This window comes from Gavia stellata, chromosome 22 (genome assembly GCF_030936135.1).
Source record: "Gavia stellata isolate bGavSte3 chromosome 22, bGavSte3.hap2, whole genome shotgun sequence".
Classification (NCBI taxonomy): Eukaryota; Metazoa; Chordata; class Aves; order Gaviiformes; family Gaviidae; genus Gavia; species Gavia stellata.
In genome coordinates this window covers 8,066,945-8,088,386 of record NC_082615.1, presented here as the reverse complement: position 1 = coordinate 8,088,386, position 21,442 = coordinate 8,066,945, and the positions used below count along the sequence as shown (strand labels likewise).

The window sequence follows — 21,442 nt, the reverse complement described above, 5'->3', positions numbered from 1 at the left end:
CACCAGGATGTTTTTCAGTAGTGGCTTTGTTCGTCAATGATATAAAATGCTGGCAGCAAATACAGCACTAGTGACTTATGAATGATCTAGCCATACTCAGTTTAGAAACTAGTTTTAAGTAGCACATTCAATTCACTGTAGCAGAAGAGAATATGACACTTGCAGTGAGGGGACATGTAGAAAACTGTCTCATTTCCCCATCTGTACTCTTAATAGTAATATTGTCAAAAAAACCTGGTATGTCAGAAGTTTTAGTTGTTATAAAAAAATGAGGAATAGATCCTCCTGGCAACCTTTTCTACTTGTGAGTTTTATGCCCTTCACAGTGGGAGTGACATAGGCTCCATGCTGAATGTCTCTGCTAGCCATAGCTCCAAAATCAGCTGTAAATTCACAGATCTCAAGGCTAGAAGATGCTGCTAGATAATGGGTATGGATTTTCTGTACATCATGACTGTGTGTCATCCACCTACCACCTGTACTGAACCTAATAATTTGTCTGAATAAAGCAGTACTCCATAAACTTTACTGCTGAGCAAACAGCACACTGTTGGCAACATCATACTTTGCTCTCCCTTTCAGCTCATCAAAAGATGACTCAATTACCATTTAAAAAGTTTATACTGCCTATGAAGTCAAGGACTGTAGAATTAGTAGTCAGCTTAAATGTGTTTTGAAAAGAGTAAATGTATCTTAATGGGAAGAACTGACAGGTCTGCATGCGAGTGTTAAAGGACAAGCTGCAAGCCAGTTTTAGCCAGCATTATGTATACAGGGAATAATGGGCAGATGAAAATGACAGATTCTGTCAACATCTCGGAGGGGATGATCATTCTGGTCATGAAGAAAACATTCGAACAAGCCTGCCTAGTTTATGCAGTTGCCCAAATTCAGAGACACCAAGACTCAGAGATTTGAAATAGAAGAATTTGAAATCACAATTTCTTTTCCTTCTGGAAAAGTCAAGGCAAACGGTAAAACTGGTAATTAGAAACATGTTTGTGAATGTTTGCATATTTTGCTTTCTTAAGAGCTGTGGCAGGTATTTGGCTCTAAGGTGCTTTTATCTTACGGCAAAATTTCAGGGAAGCTGCCTTATTTTATGTCTCGTTTAATGTTGAGCCTAAGCCCAAAATGTTGACATCATCTTGTTTAAGGAGTGAAAAGAAGCTTACTTAGATTTAAAATCTATTTATTGTGCCCAGTGCCACCTGCTCCTGTACAGTCAGTGGCCAGAACAGCCATTGCCAATTTCAGGATCTGTGGAATTTGTTTTTTAATGCAAAATTTAATAGGATTTCTTTACAATTTCGAAATGCTAATGTACAAGGGATAACAAGAACTAGGAAAAAGAAGAAAGAATTTAAAAACTTTTGACAAACTCAGGAATTTCAGTTTATTTAATTAAACCTCATTCATGACAAAATATGGGGATTGAGAAGCTAAATGTATTTATGAGTTTCCACACGTCCATCTTTTTTTTCCTCATGAGAGTGTTATTAAATGATAGCCATGGAGCATCCTGTCAGATACTGCTTAAGTTTAAGGAAAACATTTTAAGATATTTTTAAGGGTGTTTAGATAGCACAGCTGAGTTAGGAAAGAGATGAGAGCAGACAGAAGTAGACAAGCTATCTGCATTCATCTGTCATCAAGGTAATGCACCAAAACTTGCCTAATAGAGGTTTTGTTACAATCAAATTTTCAGGCAACTTAAACTACAAATGTAAGTTAAATATAGCATATTCAGCTTGAAAATAAACTAAATAAGAATATCTTATGTATCTCAAATTAAGTCTTTTTTATTGTATAAATGCTAGTGAGTTGCAGGAATCATCCTAGATCTTGTATGTTACTTAAAAACACGTTGTGACAGGGATCTAGGGGGAGTTCATATCACATCTCCAATATGGAAATTATTACCTCCTAGGTTTGGATGTCCTCACTGGATGATTTTCTCATTGGTTGGGTGCCTATTTGCTTTGTACAATACCCAAGTGAGTTTTCAGGGATCTCAAGGTCTGGGATTTAATGCCCAGCTAGTTTTACATGGGTGTGAGTGAAATGTCCAGCAGAACATCTGAGGAGAAACACCTTCTCCTCTGTTACAGAGGGACCAACCATGGTTTTACCAGGAAGTGCAACTCATGAGTAGTTAGAAGTAGATGGGTAATGCATATGTTAGAGCCACCTCGAACATATACATAATGAATAGTTCCCAGGAAGAAGCTTGAGTCCATCAAAACATATTGGGTTTTTAATACCGTGAACACCTGTTTTAAATGTGAGCTTAATGCATCTTCAGCCTACAGAGAATAGCAGTTGCCTTGGAAGTAATATGTTTGTTTTGACTGCAAAAAATAAGATTCATCTGCTTAATGAGTTATAGAGTGTTTTCAGACTTTTAAGGATTTACAAGAAGTGTTACCTCAGGGAAAAAAAGATCTTAAAGAAACCTCACTAGGCTGCAAAAAACTGTGTTTCCTACTCTTTCACATAAATTTCTAGAACTGGAGACTTCATAATCACTGGCATCTTTGGAGATACCCAGGCAGGCCCGTGATGTCTGCTGTGGACTTGTACATTAGGCAGTCCATCTGAACTGCTTTATCCAGACAACATTTCATAAGAACTTTTGATTTAAAATGCATCACAGAAACCTTCCACCAATGATGGCAGCAAGAAGCTTCAGATGATATCTGATAAGAAGTTTCCTAGAGGTTACAGTTTATGGAGTTTTTCATTCTGCAAATTGGAGTATTTTTTTGAAGGAAGAGAAACTGAAAAAGGGCAAACTAAGTTGTGTGAACAAAAATAGAGATTATTCCTCACCCACCTGCAAATATCCCCTCTGTTTAAAAGGTTGTGTCCGCTTTGATTTTATATGCTCTACAGCCAAAATAGAACATGCATGAAACATGCCAAAAAGTAGAAGTTAAAGAGGGAATTTCAGGGATTGTAAAAGATATTAAGCATAAATTTGGAATTAGGTGTAGATAATTTATTTAGTATCTTTTGGCAAGTGATGTGTATTCAGGATGTATCTGTAATTCAGGGAAGCACTTAACTGCAGCACTTATTGTATTTTAATAATCTTTCGGCCAGAAGAGAAAGGGATAACTTGATAACTATGGTTTTTCTGTGGAAACAAAACGTGAAGAATTTTTTGCTGAAGAAATTATCAAAATTTTTGAAACACACAGAAGAAACAAGAGGGAACTTTAGGTAATCTAAACCTGGATGTTTTTTCAACAAAAAAAACCTACAAGACATCCGTTTTGAATCACTGAGAGAAAAACTGTCTTCTGCAAAGCCAGATAATCTGCTATTGTTAGCTACTTCTTTCCTGTTAGGAAATATTCACTGCTCAAATTGTTTCCTTTTGAAACTGTGAAGACATTCAAACTTAGGATGTGTTGCCACTGAAATCATCACACTGAGGTTTCAAAAGAGTGATTATTACCAAAAATCACCATCATAGCAAATCAGTGGAGTAACACCACCACCAGGCATTGTTATGGTTCTGAAATATCTCACATGCAAATATAGCAAAAAGTATTACTTCACATCCTAAGACTGAGGAGCAAATCACTGCGCCAAGTCCCAAGAAATGATGTATAGAGACCATTTTCTTATTAAATTGGCCACAGTTAATGCTACAGAAAAGAAATTCATACTCCTCTTGTACATTACGTAGTAGGCTGGTTATAAGTGGTCCAGGAATTGTCATTATATTGCTCTGCTGGTTTCCTTTGGCAGCATAATAGATACATCCGTTACCCTAGCTGACAACAGCTAATAGTGCAGAACAAAGAAAAAGCATCACTATTGATGCAGGTGAAGCTTCCAATGACAATTGCCCAACTGTGAGACTCAGACTTTGCTGTTTCTCTTGCACCACAATTAAATAGCCACAGTAATTCTGGGTAGTACAGTTAAGACTTTAGGAAGACAGTGATGCTAACACCAGCCATGAGAATTTTTTTGTTTTGCTAAGGTCTTGTGATTCATGTTCAACTTTACTTAGACAGAAAATATTTCTGAAATAGGCACTTTCTACTTTCCTCGTAACATATTCAGTCTTTTCTGTTAAAGAAAAAAGGCATGCAGTAAGTTTAGTCACTGCACATAGTTTATAATTGCTAAACCACTGTTGCTCTTCTACTAAGATGAATGCAAACCAAGAGGGATTTTTATTTCTGTGTGTACCACTATAGTTCAGCAAAATTTCTGCAGCTGTTTGAAAAGCAGCGTGGGAACTAAATTGTTTTGATTCTTGAAATACCTTTCTTAAAGCTCAGACAGAAAATTCATTGTATGTATTGTTGTGAGACATCAAGATAGAAAGCTCTTCTTAAAAGAAAAAAAAATTATTTGTCTTGTCAAGTCTCAAAAAAAGCATTCCATTTCCTGTCTGCCTGGGACAGTACAGAGACTTGGTTAAGTAAACCAGAAAGAAATACAATTTTGATTGTAAGCCTGGTGTTTACTTTTCTTTATTTGGTCAGATCATACTGGAAAAACTTGAGAGTAAGCTTCATCTATAGTGAACGGGTATTTGTACATGGCGATTTTAATAGGATCTGTGATTACTGATTTAGCTTTGGTAGCTTTGTGTTAGAGGAAGTTTAAACAGAAGCTATCTTTAGTGTTCTTGCTAATCTGTACTTACTAAGCCTCCTGGATATTACTTCTACTAGAAGTGCATAAATAATACTAAAGCACATTGCCATATACCTAAAACACATAAGGCTGTTGTAGAAAAAGTAGTCTTATGTTCATAAATAACACAGTTTGTGTTCACTTTTTCACTGAGGGTGCAAATTGTAATCATGTCAACTAACACTAAATGTATTCAGAATATAATTTGTGTTTGAAAAGGAGTACTTTATTACTTAGTAGTGTTAAAGCCAGACTGGTACATTGATGGAAGATACTGGCCAATATATGGAACCAGTTTGTTACAGTTCTGAATGACCTTTTGACAGGTGCAGTTTCTGTTTTGGGTTAGGGGGAATGTTTACTTCAGTATGTTTATTCAACTAATTCAAATTAAAACTGAAAAAATCAAGTGGGAACATAAGTCAGAAGAATTTTCTTCAAAAAAATAAGGTAGGAAAGGTTAAGAGCTGGTAATTCCAAAGCCTAAGGAATTACAATTGGCTAGTTCAGATAGTCCTATTTCCAGGATTACTCTGTTCATATTTTGACTTCTAAAAATAATAGCAAGTCTGTGACACAGAGGTCAACTTAAACTTACATTTTCAGTGATTATGAGGCTACAGATTTTGCCTGTAGGTGATGGCTTTTTTGATTACCTGGTCTATTTGATAATCATATTCACAATAAATTTTGAAGTCATTTGGGAGCTTGGCTCCTTTTCCATGTGCATGACCATAAATTTTCTACTCCATCTGTATGTAACCACTTAACACTTTTCTTCCTAAACCTCTTTTTTTCAAGGAAGTTGCAATTTTATTCTTCTGCTGCTACAAAGGCCATCAAATGCTGTATCCACAGGCTGAAATTATTGAGAAAATAAGATGTATTTGGTTCTGTGTGAAGGTCACAAGTAATAAAGCCTCCAAGGCACTATCTTCCGGTGAATCTTTGCTGCCAAAAAGGCAACATATATTATCTTTTACACATCTACCTTGGAAGCAATTGATGCTCATTCCTTCTGAGCTGTTACAGTCTCTGGCAGAGAGAAATAGGCTGTCAGGAGCATTCTAGAACTACGGGCCTTCTGTTCTCCCTGTGACACACTGGGAAGTAGATTATGGTCTTTGTGCCTGTGAGAGATTTTACAATTCTGCATTCTGTGCATTGCACTTCTGACTAGTCTCTTCACTACTTTGCTAAACCGTATTGGGTGCTGCTGTGATGCTCTTCAAGGCGGAGCAGTTACCTTGCAGATTGGATGATGCTCATGCACTGCTGTATTTCTCACATAGTGTACTTGCTACTCATATTTCACAAGCTGAAATAAGTCATTACAAGCCACAGAAAGAAGATATCACATGGCTATTGCCTTACAAACTTAAGCCACCTGCCAGCACTGGTCAAACAAGCAGCATTTTTTTGTGGTGCTCTGATTGACACTAGAATGAGATGTGCATACACAACCACAGCTTAAGAAAACAGTTAGCCAAGGAAGGGTTCCAGAAAGATTACTGCTGTGCTAAACAGCTTTTCAGTCATAGTTTGTGGAGTTGCTAGTTGGAAATAGAGGGTTCTTCTTGCAGTGGCTATTTGATCTAACCTTGAGTACACACCTGACATTCACAACTCAGTTACTCCTGTTGGCTTTCCACGTCAAGGCAGTGCACTTCCATTACCTGCATCCATCCTTGCTGATGCATTCAGAGCAAATTGATCTTATGATTCAATTGCTAGATCGAGTTGTGCATTTGACTGCAGTCAGAAGCTTCCAAAGCTATTTGGGGGAGTTGCTCTTTGTGTCTTTACATGTATGTGCTAACAGCGACATCAGGCACGACCAGATTAGGAGCAGCAATAGCAGTATATCAGGGTCACACAAGAGTATGATAGTGTTGCCCTACAACACTGAGGGGAGATAGTTCCTTCAACCTCCGTCTTCAGAATATCCATAGTGTTCTGGCACTTTGGCTTATGCTAACAGTCTCCTTGAGCTGTTTTCAAATAATCCTCTCTGAACAGCCTGTCCTGTGGGTCTGCTCTCTGACCTGCTGCTCAGAGTCCTGTAGCTACTGGCCTCCTGCCAGCAGCTGGGAGACTGCCGCGATGCATAGCCCTGCTTTATTGCACAGCCTCCATGCTTGTCCTTCTCTGGCTCCTTGTTTACGTAATCCCTGGCCTGTTCTCCCCCATCCATCGAAGAGCCATTTACAAGGAGATTGAAGACACTGAACTCAGGGGAAGCATTAATCAGGTCCTGCCCATTTCAGATCCTTGGCATAACATGCAAACCCTTTAAGAACCCATCATCTGCCCTCTGGTGGCTAATTTTAGATGGAATAATTATGGAAATACCTTGGCATGGTTTAACTCACCACTTCTGATTCAGTAATATATTGTAGTACTTAAGACCTTTTCTTAAACAAATTCAAGCATTAAAAAAATCATCTATGTCCTGACTTACATATTTTGATTTCTTAGCACCAAAGATCTAATACCTGTAACATAGCTAAATAAGATATTTACCTAATTTTTGCAGAGAGTTGATTTAAAATCTAGACAGCAAAAGGATATGAAAGTAGAGATCAAAAATCTGTATTCTGTGCAAAGTTCAACCTAAATTTCAGCCCCTACAGGCTGAGTCTGTAGCTGCTGAAACTCACAGGCTATCTTCATTTTTCACAAAGTGTGTAGAATGGCAGTGGATCAGTGCGCACCCTGCCTCACCGCCTCACTGCCCCCACGCTGTACTGCCCCTCCCTGCACTGCTTTGTAGATTCCCGCCCAGATCTATTCCGCTCACATCCAGCAGTCTCTCCTCCCTTTCTCTGCTCTCAAGCAATGCCTAGAGTATTTATTTGCTTTATTTCTCCCCGCTTCTGTTTTTTGGGGGGTTGGAGGATTTTTGCAGAGGGGGTTGTTCGCAGAGAAAACCAGCTTGAGAACTTTCCCAGTTAGCCTATCTGGTGGGAGTGCTGCAGAACATTTCTCTGTATTTGACTGCAAATACAGAAACTTTAAAGTAAATGAGGAAACACTTACTGGTATCATTAAATACACATTGAGGTGAGTATTTAAGAACCTTCACAGCCTTGTGAAAACCAATATATTTACAAAATGTTTCCTCACTGACAGCAGAACTCAGCAGTTTCATTTGCTGTATCTCTCTCCAAAAGCAGCCTCAGCAAGATCAGCAAGGTTGTTTGGAAGCTCAGATTCACAGCAGAATTAAAAACTGAATGCATTAACGGACCAAAAGGTTTGAAATATGACCTTGTCATAAAACCTGCAGTATATTTGAGCAACACATATGGCAATTAATCCAATGGTAGAGGAGTTCCTAATAATGGCAAGTTCATAAAGGATATTAAAACCAGAAAGCTTGTTTGAATAATAGGTGTGCAAAAACTTCAGTAAGCATGTATTATTTGCCTTGCATATGCTACAAAAGCCAATAGGACCATGGACAAACCCACTTGAATAGCTCTAACAGAGGCAGGTTTGGAGTTTGAAAAGAGGATGTGTATAACAGGAGATGTCTCTCCAGCTATTTGTTACATTTTAGCCATTTGGTGAAGATGAGTAGTTCCATTTTTTTCTCTAGTTTGCAGAGGATTTACAGATAGTCTTATACCAGTGCAGATTCTTCCTCTTCAAGCAGTTACTTAGTATTTATGTTGTTTATACATGATTTTACTAATCTAGACACCATACTGATAGAATTTTCAGATTATATAGTGGCCCACTATTTCAGGAGTGACCTTTCCCATATTCCCTTATTTTCACCTGATTTCAGAATTCAGAGAATGCATTTCAACATTTCCAAATATGAAGCCAATAATGACCAGCCTTACACTCATTATACTAGTTACCACCTGATTGATGATGCAGAGATTTGTTGGGTAGGAACCATTACATTTCCTATGCAGTGGATTTGTCCTGTCATATGCACACAGAAGTCAGATAATGTGGCATCAACCAAAAGAATACCCTTGCACTCAGCTATCCCTGTACATCTCAGACAGTAATTCCTGTGTAAAGAGTTTGTCAAACATTGTAGAGACTAGGAAGATACACACACTGTTATTCAGGAGGAAGAGAGAAGACAGCAAGTGATACCTCTAGAGAAGATCCTTAGATACAGGGGCCCCCATGCAACCAGGTTCACCCTGAGTCAGAGGGACCACTAAGCCTTTTCTGCTTCTGCCTGTTGCACACACAGGGTAGCAGAAACATCCCAGGAGTATTTCAAATTAATCACTTGGTACAAGAGAGCTAGATTCTCCCTAAACATGCAGGAGGTTTTCCTGGATAATGATTAAGCTGGCTTCTGTGCACAGCAACAGCCTATCTGCAGAGGCTGTGTGCCACGTAGTGTATGTACAACATGTTATCAAGGAAGCAGTGACTAGATTCTTCCCTAACAGAAATATCAGATCCTCAGAGTGTAACTGCATTTAAGAAAAGCAGTAGATCACTCGGTGAAAGATCAATCACTGGACAGCAATCACTGGACAGCGTTTAGCTGAATAGTTTGATGTAGCAGCTGAGGAGAGGCCAAGGTTACTTTCCACTCCAAAATACTTCTGTTTGGACTCGTGGCTTGGAAGCACCACGTTGGACTTAATAGATCAGTACTGCCCAGATAACTTCTTTACAGTCTGTAAGTGCATCTAGTCAACTGTCCTAAGGACTTCTGGCCTTTCCAAGAACAATCAAAGTTAGAGACTTTTGGTAATCTCACTGTGGAAACAGCATCCCCAGGCAGGGCCAGAGCCCTGTGGAATGGGGTCAGAGAAATCTGATTACTCTAGGAAATACCAGAGTACAGAACATCAGTGTTTCTGTCTCGAACTGTCATTACAGATATGAACTGTGCACTCAGTGGTGAACTCTGTGCTTGCTCCTCACTTGTCTTTGCAAGTCAGCAGAGCCAGGACATTTCTGCATTACTTGCTGTCATTAGCTGTAAGAGCCTTGTGGGAAACCAAGGCAGTACATAGCTACAAGTAATTCTCAAGAGGCTGCTGACACACACAAATGTTTTGGAGAATGGGACTGATTAACCCTTACTGGATGCTCCTTACACATAACCCTTATGCCTCAGTGCCTGCCTTCTCCAAACTGAACCCCTTAATGCCCTGCAGTTTCAGAATGTGATGCTCATTATATTCATCCTAACAAAGGAAGTGCTAACAGACACAGACATATACTGAATTTAGCAAGAAATAGTTAAATTCCAACTTCCTACCTAAGAGTTGTTTGTTTTAGTAGCAGTATGCTATGAAGCACCGGGATATCCAGAAAGAGCACTTTTGATAGAATAAATATGCTGTCTTTTGTAATTTTTTATGTTCCTTCTTTCATTTATATTTTTCAGCAAAAGGATCAATAGTATCCCAAAGACATTAAAATAAAGCTGAATCTACAGAACAGAGCTCAAGTTATCTGCTGAATCAGCAGTCTTTCGCCTTTCCTTAAAGCAATAAGTTCCAAATTACATTTCTCTGAACAACTTTCTCCTGTGTTCCCATTTCATGTATGTGAAGCTTTCCTCACTTGTCTTCTGGATCATCTTTAAAACCTTAGATCTCACTCGCCCTGCCTCAGAACAGTCATTAATTTTCATAGTCACAGCCAAAGTCCCCACTTTACAGCATGAACCACAGCACAAACAGAAAAACAAAAGATGAAGAAACATGAATAGGAAATGTTACTTTTAGAGATCATACCATAGCTCAAAACCTGGATATCCTGCATTTCAGTGCAAAGCCCTATTTAAAGGGCAGAACAATCATTGCAGCTTTTTTGCATTTCATCGTTTTCCCTTTCAACCTACATTTAAGTCCAGGCCAAACTCCCTCTTTTCCACCCCCCGAATTACAATGACTGTCAGGCAAACTTACTCAGTTGTGATTGCCAACTTGCTCTGTGCCTGCTTTAAGGGGAATCTGTTGAACCCTGGCAGTGATTGATGACTGAAGGACTGACCAGACTTGATTAGAACCTGCCAGCTCAGTGGCAAGTAATTGATGCAGCTAGTTATTCATACGAGCATCCCAGGCACTGGCAGACATAATAAGGGAGCCCAATGTATGACTGAATGGCAGACACAGGCACTGATCCAGTTGACATGTATGGTCAGTGTCTTGTGTTGAGGCAAGAGGGAGAAGGTGTTGCCTTCCTCCCCTCCCCTTTTTCATTTTTAGCTCTTTTACCAAGAAGGATCTCCTTTACCCAAGACTGACATTCTAATGAGCAATCTGTGCCAACTCCACTAAACATCCCAGTTTCTTTTTAACCTTTAAACCAAACTGTCCTTTAATCTGCTTTCATTTCCATTTCTTGACATAGTTAACCTAAACCTTTCAGCAGCAGGAACTTCACTGACATTACACAGAAAGACAGTTTTCCTCAAGACTGTATATCCTTTTGATTGGAATGAGAGAGAAAACTACATTAAATTTTCAGGATAGTGGTAACAACAGCCCTAGAAGGTTGTTACTGAAGTTACTTAGTTTTGGACCTGGCTATACCTCTGCCTATAGATACACCCCTTTCTACTCCTGCCATATTAATAATGCAAAAAGAAGCGATAATGTGAAAAGCATCTATAAGTACCTTTTAACCAGTGACCTATATTTTGGGGAAACATTAAAGTAGTATTTGATTGTATAGTTTTAGTATATGTGTTAACTCACCACAGTGTGGCAGAGAAAAATCTAATTGCATACTGTTGTATAACTGCTCTTTACCCTAAGATTAAGATAATTTATAAAAGTGAGTTAGTCTGGTTTAATCGGTGTCATGAAAGAAGTAGTAGTGTTTTCTGCAGTGGTATCCCAAATGTGTAAATGAAAATAAGCAAAAGCTTTGCAAGGTTAGAGGTCACTAATTGTGATTGCTAAATACTTTTTTCCAGGTAATACTCTTAATTGAAGAAAATGTTTAATTAGGCAGAAATAAGCAGGTATAATTTAAAAGGTAAATTGAAGAGAGTATTGCAGGATGCCTCTATTAAAGGCATAGCAGAAAATTAACACTTTTTCAAAGAAAGTATTTTCTTATCTTTCCAGAATGTTAACTCTTTATTTCCCCCTTCCAATTTTCTGTTGTTTCTCATTTAGCCAGTGCAGTTGTTGAACTCTCCCTGTCATTGAGAATCGTTCATACAGAGGGTAGATGACATTTGCACAGACCAGTATGAAATTAGCAGTATGTAATATGATGCTGTTAGTTCTTCACAATTTTCATTTTTGGATATGTTTCGAGATTTATTGATGAAAACTTTTAATATTTTTCACCATCTTTTGATTAATGATAATGCTGTCTTACTCTCAATGATATATTTCAGCTATCAGCTTCTCGCTTCTTAAAAAGAGTATTTTCAGTTCTCAAATTTGAAACCATTGTGCTACTGCCTAATATTACTGCAATCTGGAGATTTCTGTGACCAATTACTTACATGAATGCCATTCTTTGGTGTCCCTGATTTATCTCTCAAAGCCTTTATGACTTTATGTTTGGCTTTTATGTAGAAGCAGAGCAGGTCATGTGGTTATCCAGAGGCATTAGTATGGTAATTTTCTTCAGGTTGAGTAGGTGGAAATAATTAATGGACTGCTTTATTGATGTACATAGATAGCTGATTCTCTCTGTGGTTTCAATTCCCAGCTTCAATAAAGTAGTTTGAGATTTTATCTGATGGACCAGTAATTACACAGGGCAAGAATAATTGCTGCACAAATACAATCTGATTGTGTTTTATGCTATTGCCATGGCTGATGTTAAAGCTTAAATATATAAACAAGGATCTGCTGCATGAACAAGTTGACTCCTTTTATTTAAACTCATGAACTCTAGAGTAACTTAAATTCAGAAAATCGGTGTTCTTGAAAGTTGAGCAGACTTCAAAGAGGAAGTTATAGTCTTAGTGCAACACAAATAACTATGCTGTCTTGACTAGACTCTATCTCCTATTATTGACAGTGGCCAGTAGCAGATACCTTGGGAAAAATAAGCACCATAAAGATTGGATCACATTTGCTACTTTTTATCTCTCAGACTGATGCAGATTTTATGTGAGGATTTTGGCAATTCAAGTCACTGTCATATTCAACCTGGAGTTCTGACCAACCCTAATGAATTTGTTCATTCTATCAGTTTATACTGGAAGTCATTTTTCTGATGCTTGATTTTGAGACAGTTTCTCAGATTCATTCCCCATAAAGAAGCTTCTGTGTGGGAACCTCCCTAGGCACCTTTGTAAGAAATAAGGAAGAGAACTGATACAGCTTTGCTGCTGCATTATCTTTCATGTGCTGCTTTTACAGCTTGATCATCAGCTGGCCCTACAGACTCAGGCAGGATCCTTGCCTCTCATACACTTGAAAAAGTTCTTAGTGGCTTTTATGCCTTTAGCAAATTTTTCTTCAGTGTCTTCTTTTGGCTTGTCTTATTTTAGTTTTATATTTAACTCAGAGTTTATAATCTTTTCCATTTTTCTTATTTGGACACCATTTTTTAGATGATGCTTTCTTACTTCTAGCCACCTCCTGTATTTTTCTGTTGAAGCTTGCTGGCTTCCTGGCCCTGTTTAAACAAAGGCTCAGAATAAACAAAGAACACCTTAAAACTTCGCTTTATTCTGGCAATCCCAGTGTCCCTTTTACCATTTAGGTGTTCTTTTTAAACGAACTTCCTCATTTTTATATAGTTCTTCTTTGTGTTACATAAAAATTGACTACATAAGGGTTTTCATTCATATAAGAATGCCAAATTCAATGTAGTACGGTACCTATTTCAAAGTCTTGCTTCTATAGTTACTTCCTAAACCAGAGTCCTTGCATTGCTCAGACCTAAATCAGAGGTTGTTTTCTCAGTGAAAGATTTCCCCAGCTAACACTATTTTAATGTCCCACTTATTCCAAGCACCTAGTGCAGGAAGCATGATCGTCAAATCAGTGAGACACACAAGGCAGACAGGAGGTTGGTGGCAGGACAGTCTCCACTTGTATCTAGTTCTGAGGACGGCAGCTTTTTTTAAACATGCTTTTCTCCCAGATATCTTATTATCTATTTGATTTGCTGCTATACCATCTCATTTATTTATGGGGCAACACAAGGAACATAGTAGAAAGTCTGCTGTGTTTTTCCCTGAACTTGAAGCTGTACTGAGAAATATGAGGTTATTTCCTGGATATTATGAAACTTTGCAATGATACAAGTCATTTGCCTACTATGCAGGAAGCCTGCCTGCCTTTTGCTTTTGTACCCAGAGCAATAGTAAATCATGTGTGTTGCCAACATTAAACACTTAACAGAAGTTAGCTTAACAAACTTAAGCTGTGAGTTGAGGATAAGAGAACCTAGGAAGGTAACACAAATGTATGAACAGGAGGGTGGAGCAAGGAGAGGATGAAACTTAGAATTCTTTGAAAACTTTGAACAACTAAGAATGGCTCCTGCCAGTGATTCATCATGGCACAGAATAAAGATCAGAGCTTTAAATCAGGATAAAAGCAGGGAGAGAGACTGGATTTTGTCATAAGTAGATTCTTACATGGTTTATGGCTTAAAAACAAATATTATTATTTTGGTGTAGAAACCTTGCAGAGCCACTCTCTGCAATTGCAGGCACATTTCCAAGTAAATGCAATTATCTTTAAGGACTCCCTAGATTGTGAAGTTGAGAGCTGATGGGATAACGCTTCACCAGGTAGGGCATGGTCTTTAGTCTTTCACAGTCACTTCAGAATGGAGAACACATTCAGGACTTGAATGTAGCAGACAGACACAGCCCAGGGAAGCTTTACTACGAGATGAACCTCCAGGAGTTCTCTGTCCCCAGAGCCAGGTATGCTGGGAAACAGAGTCATCTCACCCCACCCCAAGTGATGCATCTGTTCCCTTCTGAGCTAGACCAAACGATGTCAGTCAGTGCATCATAAGGACTCTTCAGAAAGTGCCTCAGAAATTCTAGCTGCAAACTCTTTATGGCTTTGCGAAGAGCAAGATGCAGAAGCAGAGCATGAGGTTGAACTCTGAGAAGCTTCTTTATAAACAAGCCCTTGACAGCCAGGCAAGTGATTAGGAGACACTGCTTAACTGTCCACAACCCTTTCAAGACCTAGACTTTTGAGTCCAACATAATTTTTTTTCTAAGCTCAAGTAATATTTAAGACATCATACATGGCATGCATCTCTGATCCCATACTGGGAAAACTACTGCCTCCTCTTACAACATGGATGTAGACTGTTACATGTCCATCAGCACACACTGTAGACAGCACCATTAGCTTATCTGCAAGTTTGCCATACCTACAGAAGGGCATCTTTATCAGACACTGTTCACTCATAGCTTTTCTCTGGAGAGGGGAGGCTGGTATTTATTTAGTCAAATCCTTGGTGCTCATCACTAGGAGAATAGCATTCAATCCTTACTTTATTGTTCTAGCTGCTATTATTTCACTGTTGTTATGCATAGATTTGGTAAAAGCCATCAGAATCCCTCATTCTATTGTGTCATGCTGATACTAGAGCACCTTCATATATCTCAATATAAACTGTTCCCAGTAAATTGAGAAAAGAGCAGCTGCAATAAGATACAGACTGAATAAGGATATCAGAGATTTTTGCATAGGTATAAAATATAAGTAATCCCCCTCACCTTCTCCCCATATAACACACACAAAAAAGTCTGTTCTCCATAGTGTGCCAACATACAGAGGAAATAAACTTTGAATTTATCCAATTTTCTTTCTATTATGAGAAGGTTGAAGACATGACATTGATCAGGCAAAAACCTATCACCTTATGTCTATGTAAGATGTTTGCAACAAATCAGCTCTCAAGCTGTATAAATTTAGGGGGATTTATAGATGAAGGCAGAGATGACATGATCAGTATACAGAAACTTTTGGTAGAATAACCAGTAGCCAGAGAACCTTGTTAAATGAGATTGTAAGCTAGTATGTGGGCTGCATGCAGACTAGCTTGTAAGAGTAGCTCCTGCACAGCACAGGAGTCAGGCTGCAGTCTAAAATGCTTCAGAGGTCCACACACAAAGATGCAGCATATTCCCACTCATACATGAGTAGATTTTTATGGAAATACAACATAATTGTGGGGAAGGAGATATGTTTCATTAATGATTTAACCCCTAGTAGAACCTTGTCTGTTACCTAAGCTGGAATAATAGAATAATGAATATTTTGATAGGTTTTCCTAGATTCATACACTAATTTCTTTAGACTAAACAGTTAATTCAGTATTGTGTTTAATTTAAGCCTTGGTTTCCTACATGAGTTTCCTCCTTGGATTTTTCCATTATGGTTCTGAATACTTTTCTATTACTTTGAGCATCTAAGCAGCAGCACTAATTACTTTAATTAAATGTAATCAGACATTAATATTGCATAATATCCCCATCCACTAGTTAACTTAGGTGTGCAGTCTTAGGTCAGTCATCCTTAATTAACCTTCAGCTGAAGCATAAGCAAAGTCATTCTGATCACTGGAGTAAGTTGACCATTGCTGCACTTCCTTTTTGTCTAACCATACATAACATTCTTAAGCATAAGCTTCCCAGGCATTTAGAAAGAAATCAAAGATTGCAATACAGACTTACGTGTCTGGCTGACAAGTGTAACCTTTGCAGTGCAACATCACAATATTGGAGCTCCACCTTCTTGACTTTCAGGGGATAGGCTGGTGTGACAGGCATTGCACAGAAGGCAAGGTTTCCCTGTCAAAAACAGAAATAACATTATAAAACATCCCCTTATAGCAGCTATTTTTCAGTGCAGCTTTTCTGGGACAATCCCAGTTACATCATAAATTCTTTAAGTAATATGAACTTGAAGATAATGGACTGACCTGTTTGGCTTGCCATTTTATTGCACTTACCATATCTAGTTTGTTTATTTTTAAAAAGCTTGCTAAAGAATTGGTTTTACCAATACCAAGAGTATTTCTGCCCAGAAGATTTTTTTAGTAATACTAGAAACCATTCAAGCAACAGATTTCCCTTTTAATATTTGCCCTTTTGAACCAACAGCTCTACATCTCATCATTAATTTATTTTTTTAAAAATAACAACACACGGGGATTTATCAAAGGAAACCAGGCTATCTCAATTAACCAAAAGTTTTATTTTAGGTCTCTCCACAAAGAGGGATTTCCACTCTGACAAAAACTGAAATGAGTGCCTATTGTATTTCTCTTAAGAAAAAAACACAAATAATTAAGTGTGCTCTGTTTTATTTTTTATTGCACTGCATTTATTTTATTCATTTTCAAAGCATTAGCATTATCATTTAGCATACTCTGGGAACTTCTATAGTCTTATAAGTCTCCAGTGGAAGTGGGAATTGACTGGTAGGGTAAATAGAGGATCCAAAAAAAAATTAATACCACACTGCCCATTCATTTTTCTGATCACACAAAGCCTTCCATCTGACCTTCTAGGGGGTGGTTACACACAGAATTTATTATTCCAATAAAAGATTACTGGCATACTTTGATGTGGGCATCTGCAGTTCTAGCCATTCTGGGTGCTATTCCCTGATCTTTGCTTTCCCAGAGCCATAGAGCATTACGCTATCTCATCCCTCCTTAGAGATTTCACGCAGTACAAACTAAAAGTAGTTACCCATTTTAGACTCTGCATGTGAGCTGGTTTGATTGTCCATGTCAGTTATTGAGAAAAGATATTTCACAAGTGAATTTAAGGCATTAGTAGCGCATGTTCACTTCAAAACTGTATGCAAGGAAACTAAACTTTGCTAGCTATAACAGGTCAATTATGGCTGTACCACTTGGATCCTTTCAGAGCTGTTTGAGCTCACCTACATCGGTAGCACCTGTAGATGCACAGACAGATCAGTACAAAGAAAGAAGAAGCTTCCGCTGAAAATTAAGTTTTCAGATATTTTGTAATAAAAATAACATATGTGGACAATAGCTTATGAGCTACTGGAACAGGCAGATGCTCAACAACTACAAAACACTTCTATGTAGATACTCAAGGCAAAGTTTTGCTGTGCAAGCAATAGCCTAAGAACAACCCTAAAGTTTATCTACTTTTGTAGGAAAGTTACGTGAAGCTATATGCTAACCCAACCACAGTTTTACACCTAAGTATGCTCAAACTTTGAGGGCAAGAACTGAGTTGTTCTATATAACATAACAGGAAAACACTCACCCAGATCAGCCATTTTCCTGAGGCTACACTACTCAGAAGATACTGTCCACATTTCTCCCTTCCAAGGAGTATCTTCCCAATGGGTTATGTCTACTACAAATATGATGTTCAATCCAAGCAACACACTATGTGGCTGCCACTAGACTAGCTAAAAAGAGCAAACAGAAGCAAGCATTCACACTGCAAAATCCTGCATACAACTAGCTACAGCAACTGAAAAGCTTTTTATAAGCAGCTGATGGGTTGTTTTCAGCTCCACCCTCTGGGCAAAACACCTGTGCTCCTGCCCCAAGGACTCAGCCACATGCTCCTGCCCCCGGTCTGAGTTTGTAAACTTTGTCACACACGGTTTGTAGATTAGAAGAAGGCTTTGAGGCTCAAACGTTATGAAAACTTTTAACAAAATGTAAAAAGAAGAAATAAAGCCAAAAAAAGGCATCAACATTCGCACCTGTGAAATTTCCACCTGCTACACAAAACTACAGAATAATTCCGATAAAGTCAAAGTTGCCTTATATACTTCAGACAGGGAGAAAGTGTGCAGACATAAATTTAAATGTGTCCTTTTTGTATCTTGTTAGTTGCTCTTTACTCATTTAGTCAGAAATTTTTTCAGCTTCCAAAGAGAAGTTCAGGTTGATTTTGTCTATAAATTGGAGATTAGATGCAATATGAACCTTCAACCTGCAGTTACCTGATGAGAAGCAGTATATAGTTGCATCACATTTTTCTTCTTTTTCCAATTAGGGGCAAAAATCTTTGAAAGTAACTCAGGTTGTCAAAAATCAGGTGTTCTTCCATGTTCCAAGCCATTGCATGTACAGGGAAGTAACTATCTTTCTTCATCATCAGAGTATGGCTTTTCCAACAAGATTTTTTTAAAATCAGCTCTTTAGTTAAAGAAAGGTTTGGGTGAATGGAACAGAAATTAGTAGAACCTGGCTAGAGAGCAGGCCTGTTCTCTGGGATTACAATGTGCGAGCTGCTCTTATAATGATGCTGGTTTTTTGAAAGAATTCTACTAAATATGAACACTTTTAAAAAGTTGAGTAGAATGGAACAGTTTCAGTCCAAGGACACATTGTATGTATGCAAAATTAACATAAGGACTAATGAGTCACATTGCTCAATAAATATTCTATAATACTAACAGCAAAGGAGCTATTTATAATTGAATCTGGGATTATTATCTAGGTACCTTCAAAAGACAAAAAAACCCCTTCTTTCCTGATACAAAAATATATGAAACAATATGTTTTGGTCATTGTATATGAAGTTCTAAATTTCAAATGCTAGATGAACTTGCCTGTCTTCAGTTTCAGTGTGTGTGTGCAGACACTATGACAAGTTTAATTATCTGGCTATCTGCCTTGCATGTATTTCTCTAGTCTTTCCAGACTTTTCTTAAACTTGCACTTTTTTATATTTTGCAGTTCCCTCCTTTTGGGGTTTGGTGAACTCAGCTTGGAATCTTTGCTCTGTTGGGAAGAGGCAGTCACCTGTCAATATTGAAACCAGCCATATGATTTTTGATCCCTTCTTAACTCCACTTCGCATAAACACAGGGGGAAGAAAGGTAGGTGTTCTATCATGTTCTGGCGTAAAAACAAGAAGTTAGTAGGCTTGCAAACATTTGCTATATTTTATATTTCTAAAGCATTTACACTTTATCTGAGTCAGCTCTGAGGCAAAATAACAACATAGTGCTTTGCAAATCACACAATTTCATAACTGCTGGAGAGAGAGTAACCATACATTTTTAGGTGTCTTCCATCACATATTTGTATTTTCGTATTAACTGTTACTTGCAACTCTGCTGTCTGGAAGAATAGCATCTCACTTAGAGACTCCACGTTTATAATTAAATTCTATGTTCATCCTGAGTGACATTTTAAAGGTGCTATTCTAAAAGTGCTATTTAAGACAGCTAGGACCTTCTTTTATTCATCTAAATGAGGATAACATTGCAGTGCTATCACATTAAGGGGTGGGAAGGGATGAATGAGCTTCTTTATGTTATGAAATAAAAGAAACTATGAGATACATATGTCAGCATGGGACAGGCAGACAGATGTGTTCAAAAAGTAATCTAGTTTCTCTGTTATCTACAGCATATTGGCATTCATAAGAAGATTTTTTTTTATTGGACCTCTCCTTACATATATTAATTAGAAAACAAAATGGCAATGTTTATTTTAATAGATCATAAGTAGATCTCCAAAGATACTGTATCAGATGGAAATGATAGGTTAGCAAAGACTATCTTACTCATATAAAATCAGAGTGATGATTTCTTGTTGAAGAGTGACTGCCACAGCTGACTAGTTTATTAACCTCTATTTCTGACCAAACCTTATCTTGTTTACCCAGATTTGGAAAGTGTATCTTAATAAACTGAGGTACGAAACGAGTCATTCTGGGTTAGATAATGTGTATACCTGTGGCTCAGGCACCTAGATTTCTTGGCTAGTACTTGTAGATTAAAGGTGGAGGCAGGAAACAATCTTGACAAAAATCATGCTCTTCAAATGGGTGGAGATTGTTGTCTGAGGTATGTATACATATAGAAATACTGCTGATAGATGCTAATCAGTGATCATATCCTCCCTTTTTTATACTATATCTATGTTAGGAGCTAAAATTTGCACGAGGTCTTTATTGTAGTAAAAACCTTAAGTTCAGTAAACTTTTCTACAAGTTTTTGTAACTCATATTGAAGCATTGTGCTAATGCATGTATATAAGTCAAAATAATTCACAAGAAATTATTTGTAGCTATGAATTTGAAAAACATTCAAGCATGTACACTTGTGCTTGCTGTCCCAGTGCTCAGAAGCAGAATTGAAACTGTCATATGTCAGTGAAAAAACACAGAAAGTTAACAAAACTAAACAATGAAAGCAGATTTGGATCTCAAGCATGTTTCACTTTTAATAATCTCATGCTCATATCAACAGCATAGTTAGGGACATTTTCATACATGGTTCTTAAAATTATTTTCTGCATTGCCAAGGTTAGGTGCTAATTCATTCTTTCTATTTATGTTTACTGAAATAATTATACTCACTAAAAAGTAGGAGTACAGACAAATGTTAGGGTGCAGCACCAAAAAAAATTTTTGAGATCTACTTGGTTCCTAAATTGCCACTCAAAGTATTTCAAAAACCAGACTGATCCCAATGATTATGCTTAATGATTTTTCTTTCACTAAAGACTGTATTCACAGTATGGACATTTAAGGACAATCTTCAAATAACTAAGTTATCAATTCTGTTTATCCAACTGGAGGGTTGATATTTTTCAATTCTAAAATTATTTTATAAATAAAACATCTTGAACCTGTTAGCACTCCTGGAAACAGTCATTAGTTCATAATGTTTTTGTGTTGCTTCCCTTATGTGGGGGTGTTTAAAAGGGTATTTTAAAGATTTTGTTGCTTATTCCATGCAGACAGTTCTCTTTTATTCAATCTGCAATACAGAACAATGCAGAAGAAAAGGCATTGTGACAAAAGGTTATTCGAACATGATTTATATTCTCCTGTTGTCTTGACAAATGAGATTTCTGCTGGAAACAGCAT

General features: G+C 37.7%; 1 protein-coding gene across 1 annotated transcript in view; it reads left to right on the top strand.

The window, feature by feature from the left end:
- CA10 (carbonic anhydrase 10) overlaps positions 1-21,442 on the top strand; it is a 205,626-nt gene that overhangs the window by 62,045 nt on the left and 122,139 nt on the right. The window contains exon 3 of the mRNA XM_009818802.2: positions 19,297-19,439. Coding sequence (XP_009817104.1) covers positions 19,297-19,439 — 143 coding nt within the window. The remainder of the gene's footprint in view (positions 1-19,296; positions 19,440-21,442) is intronic.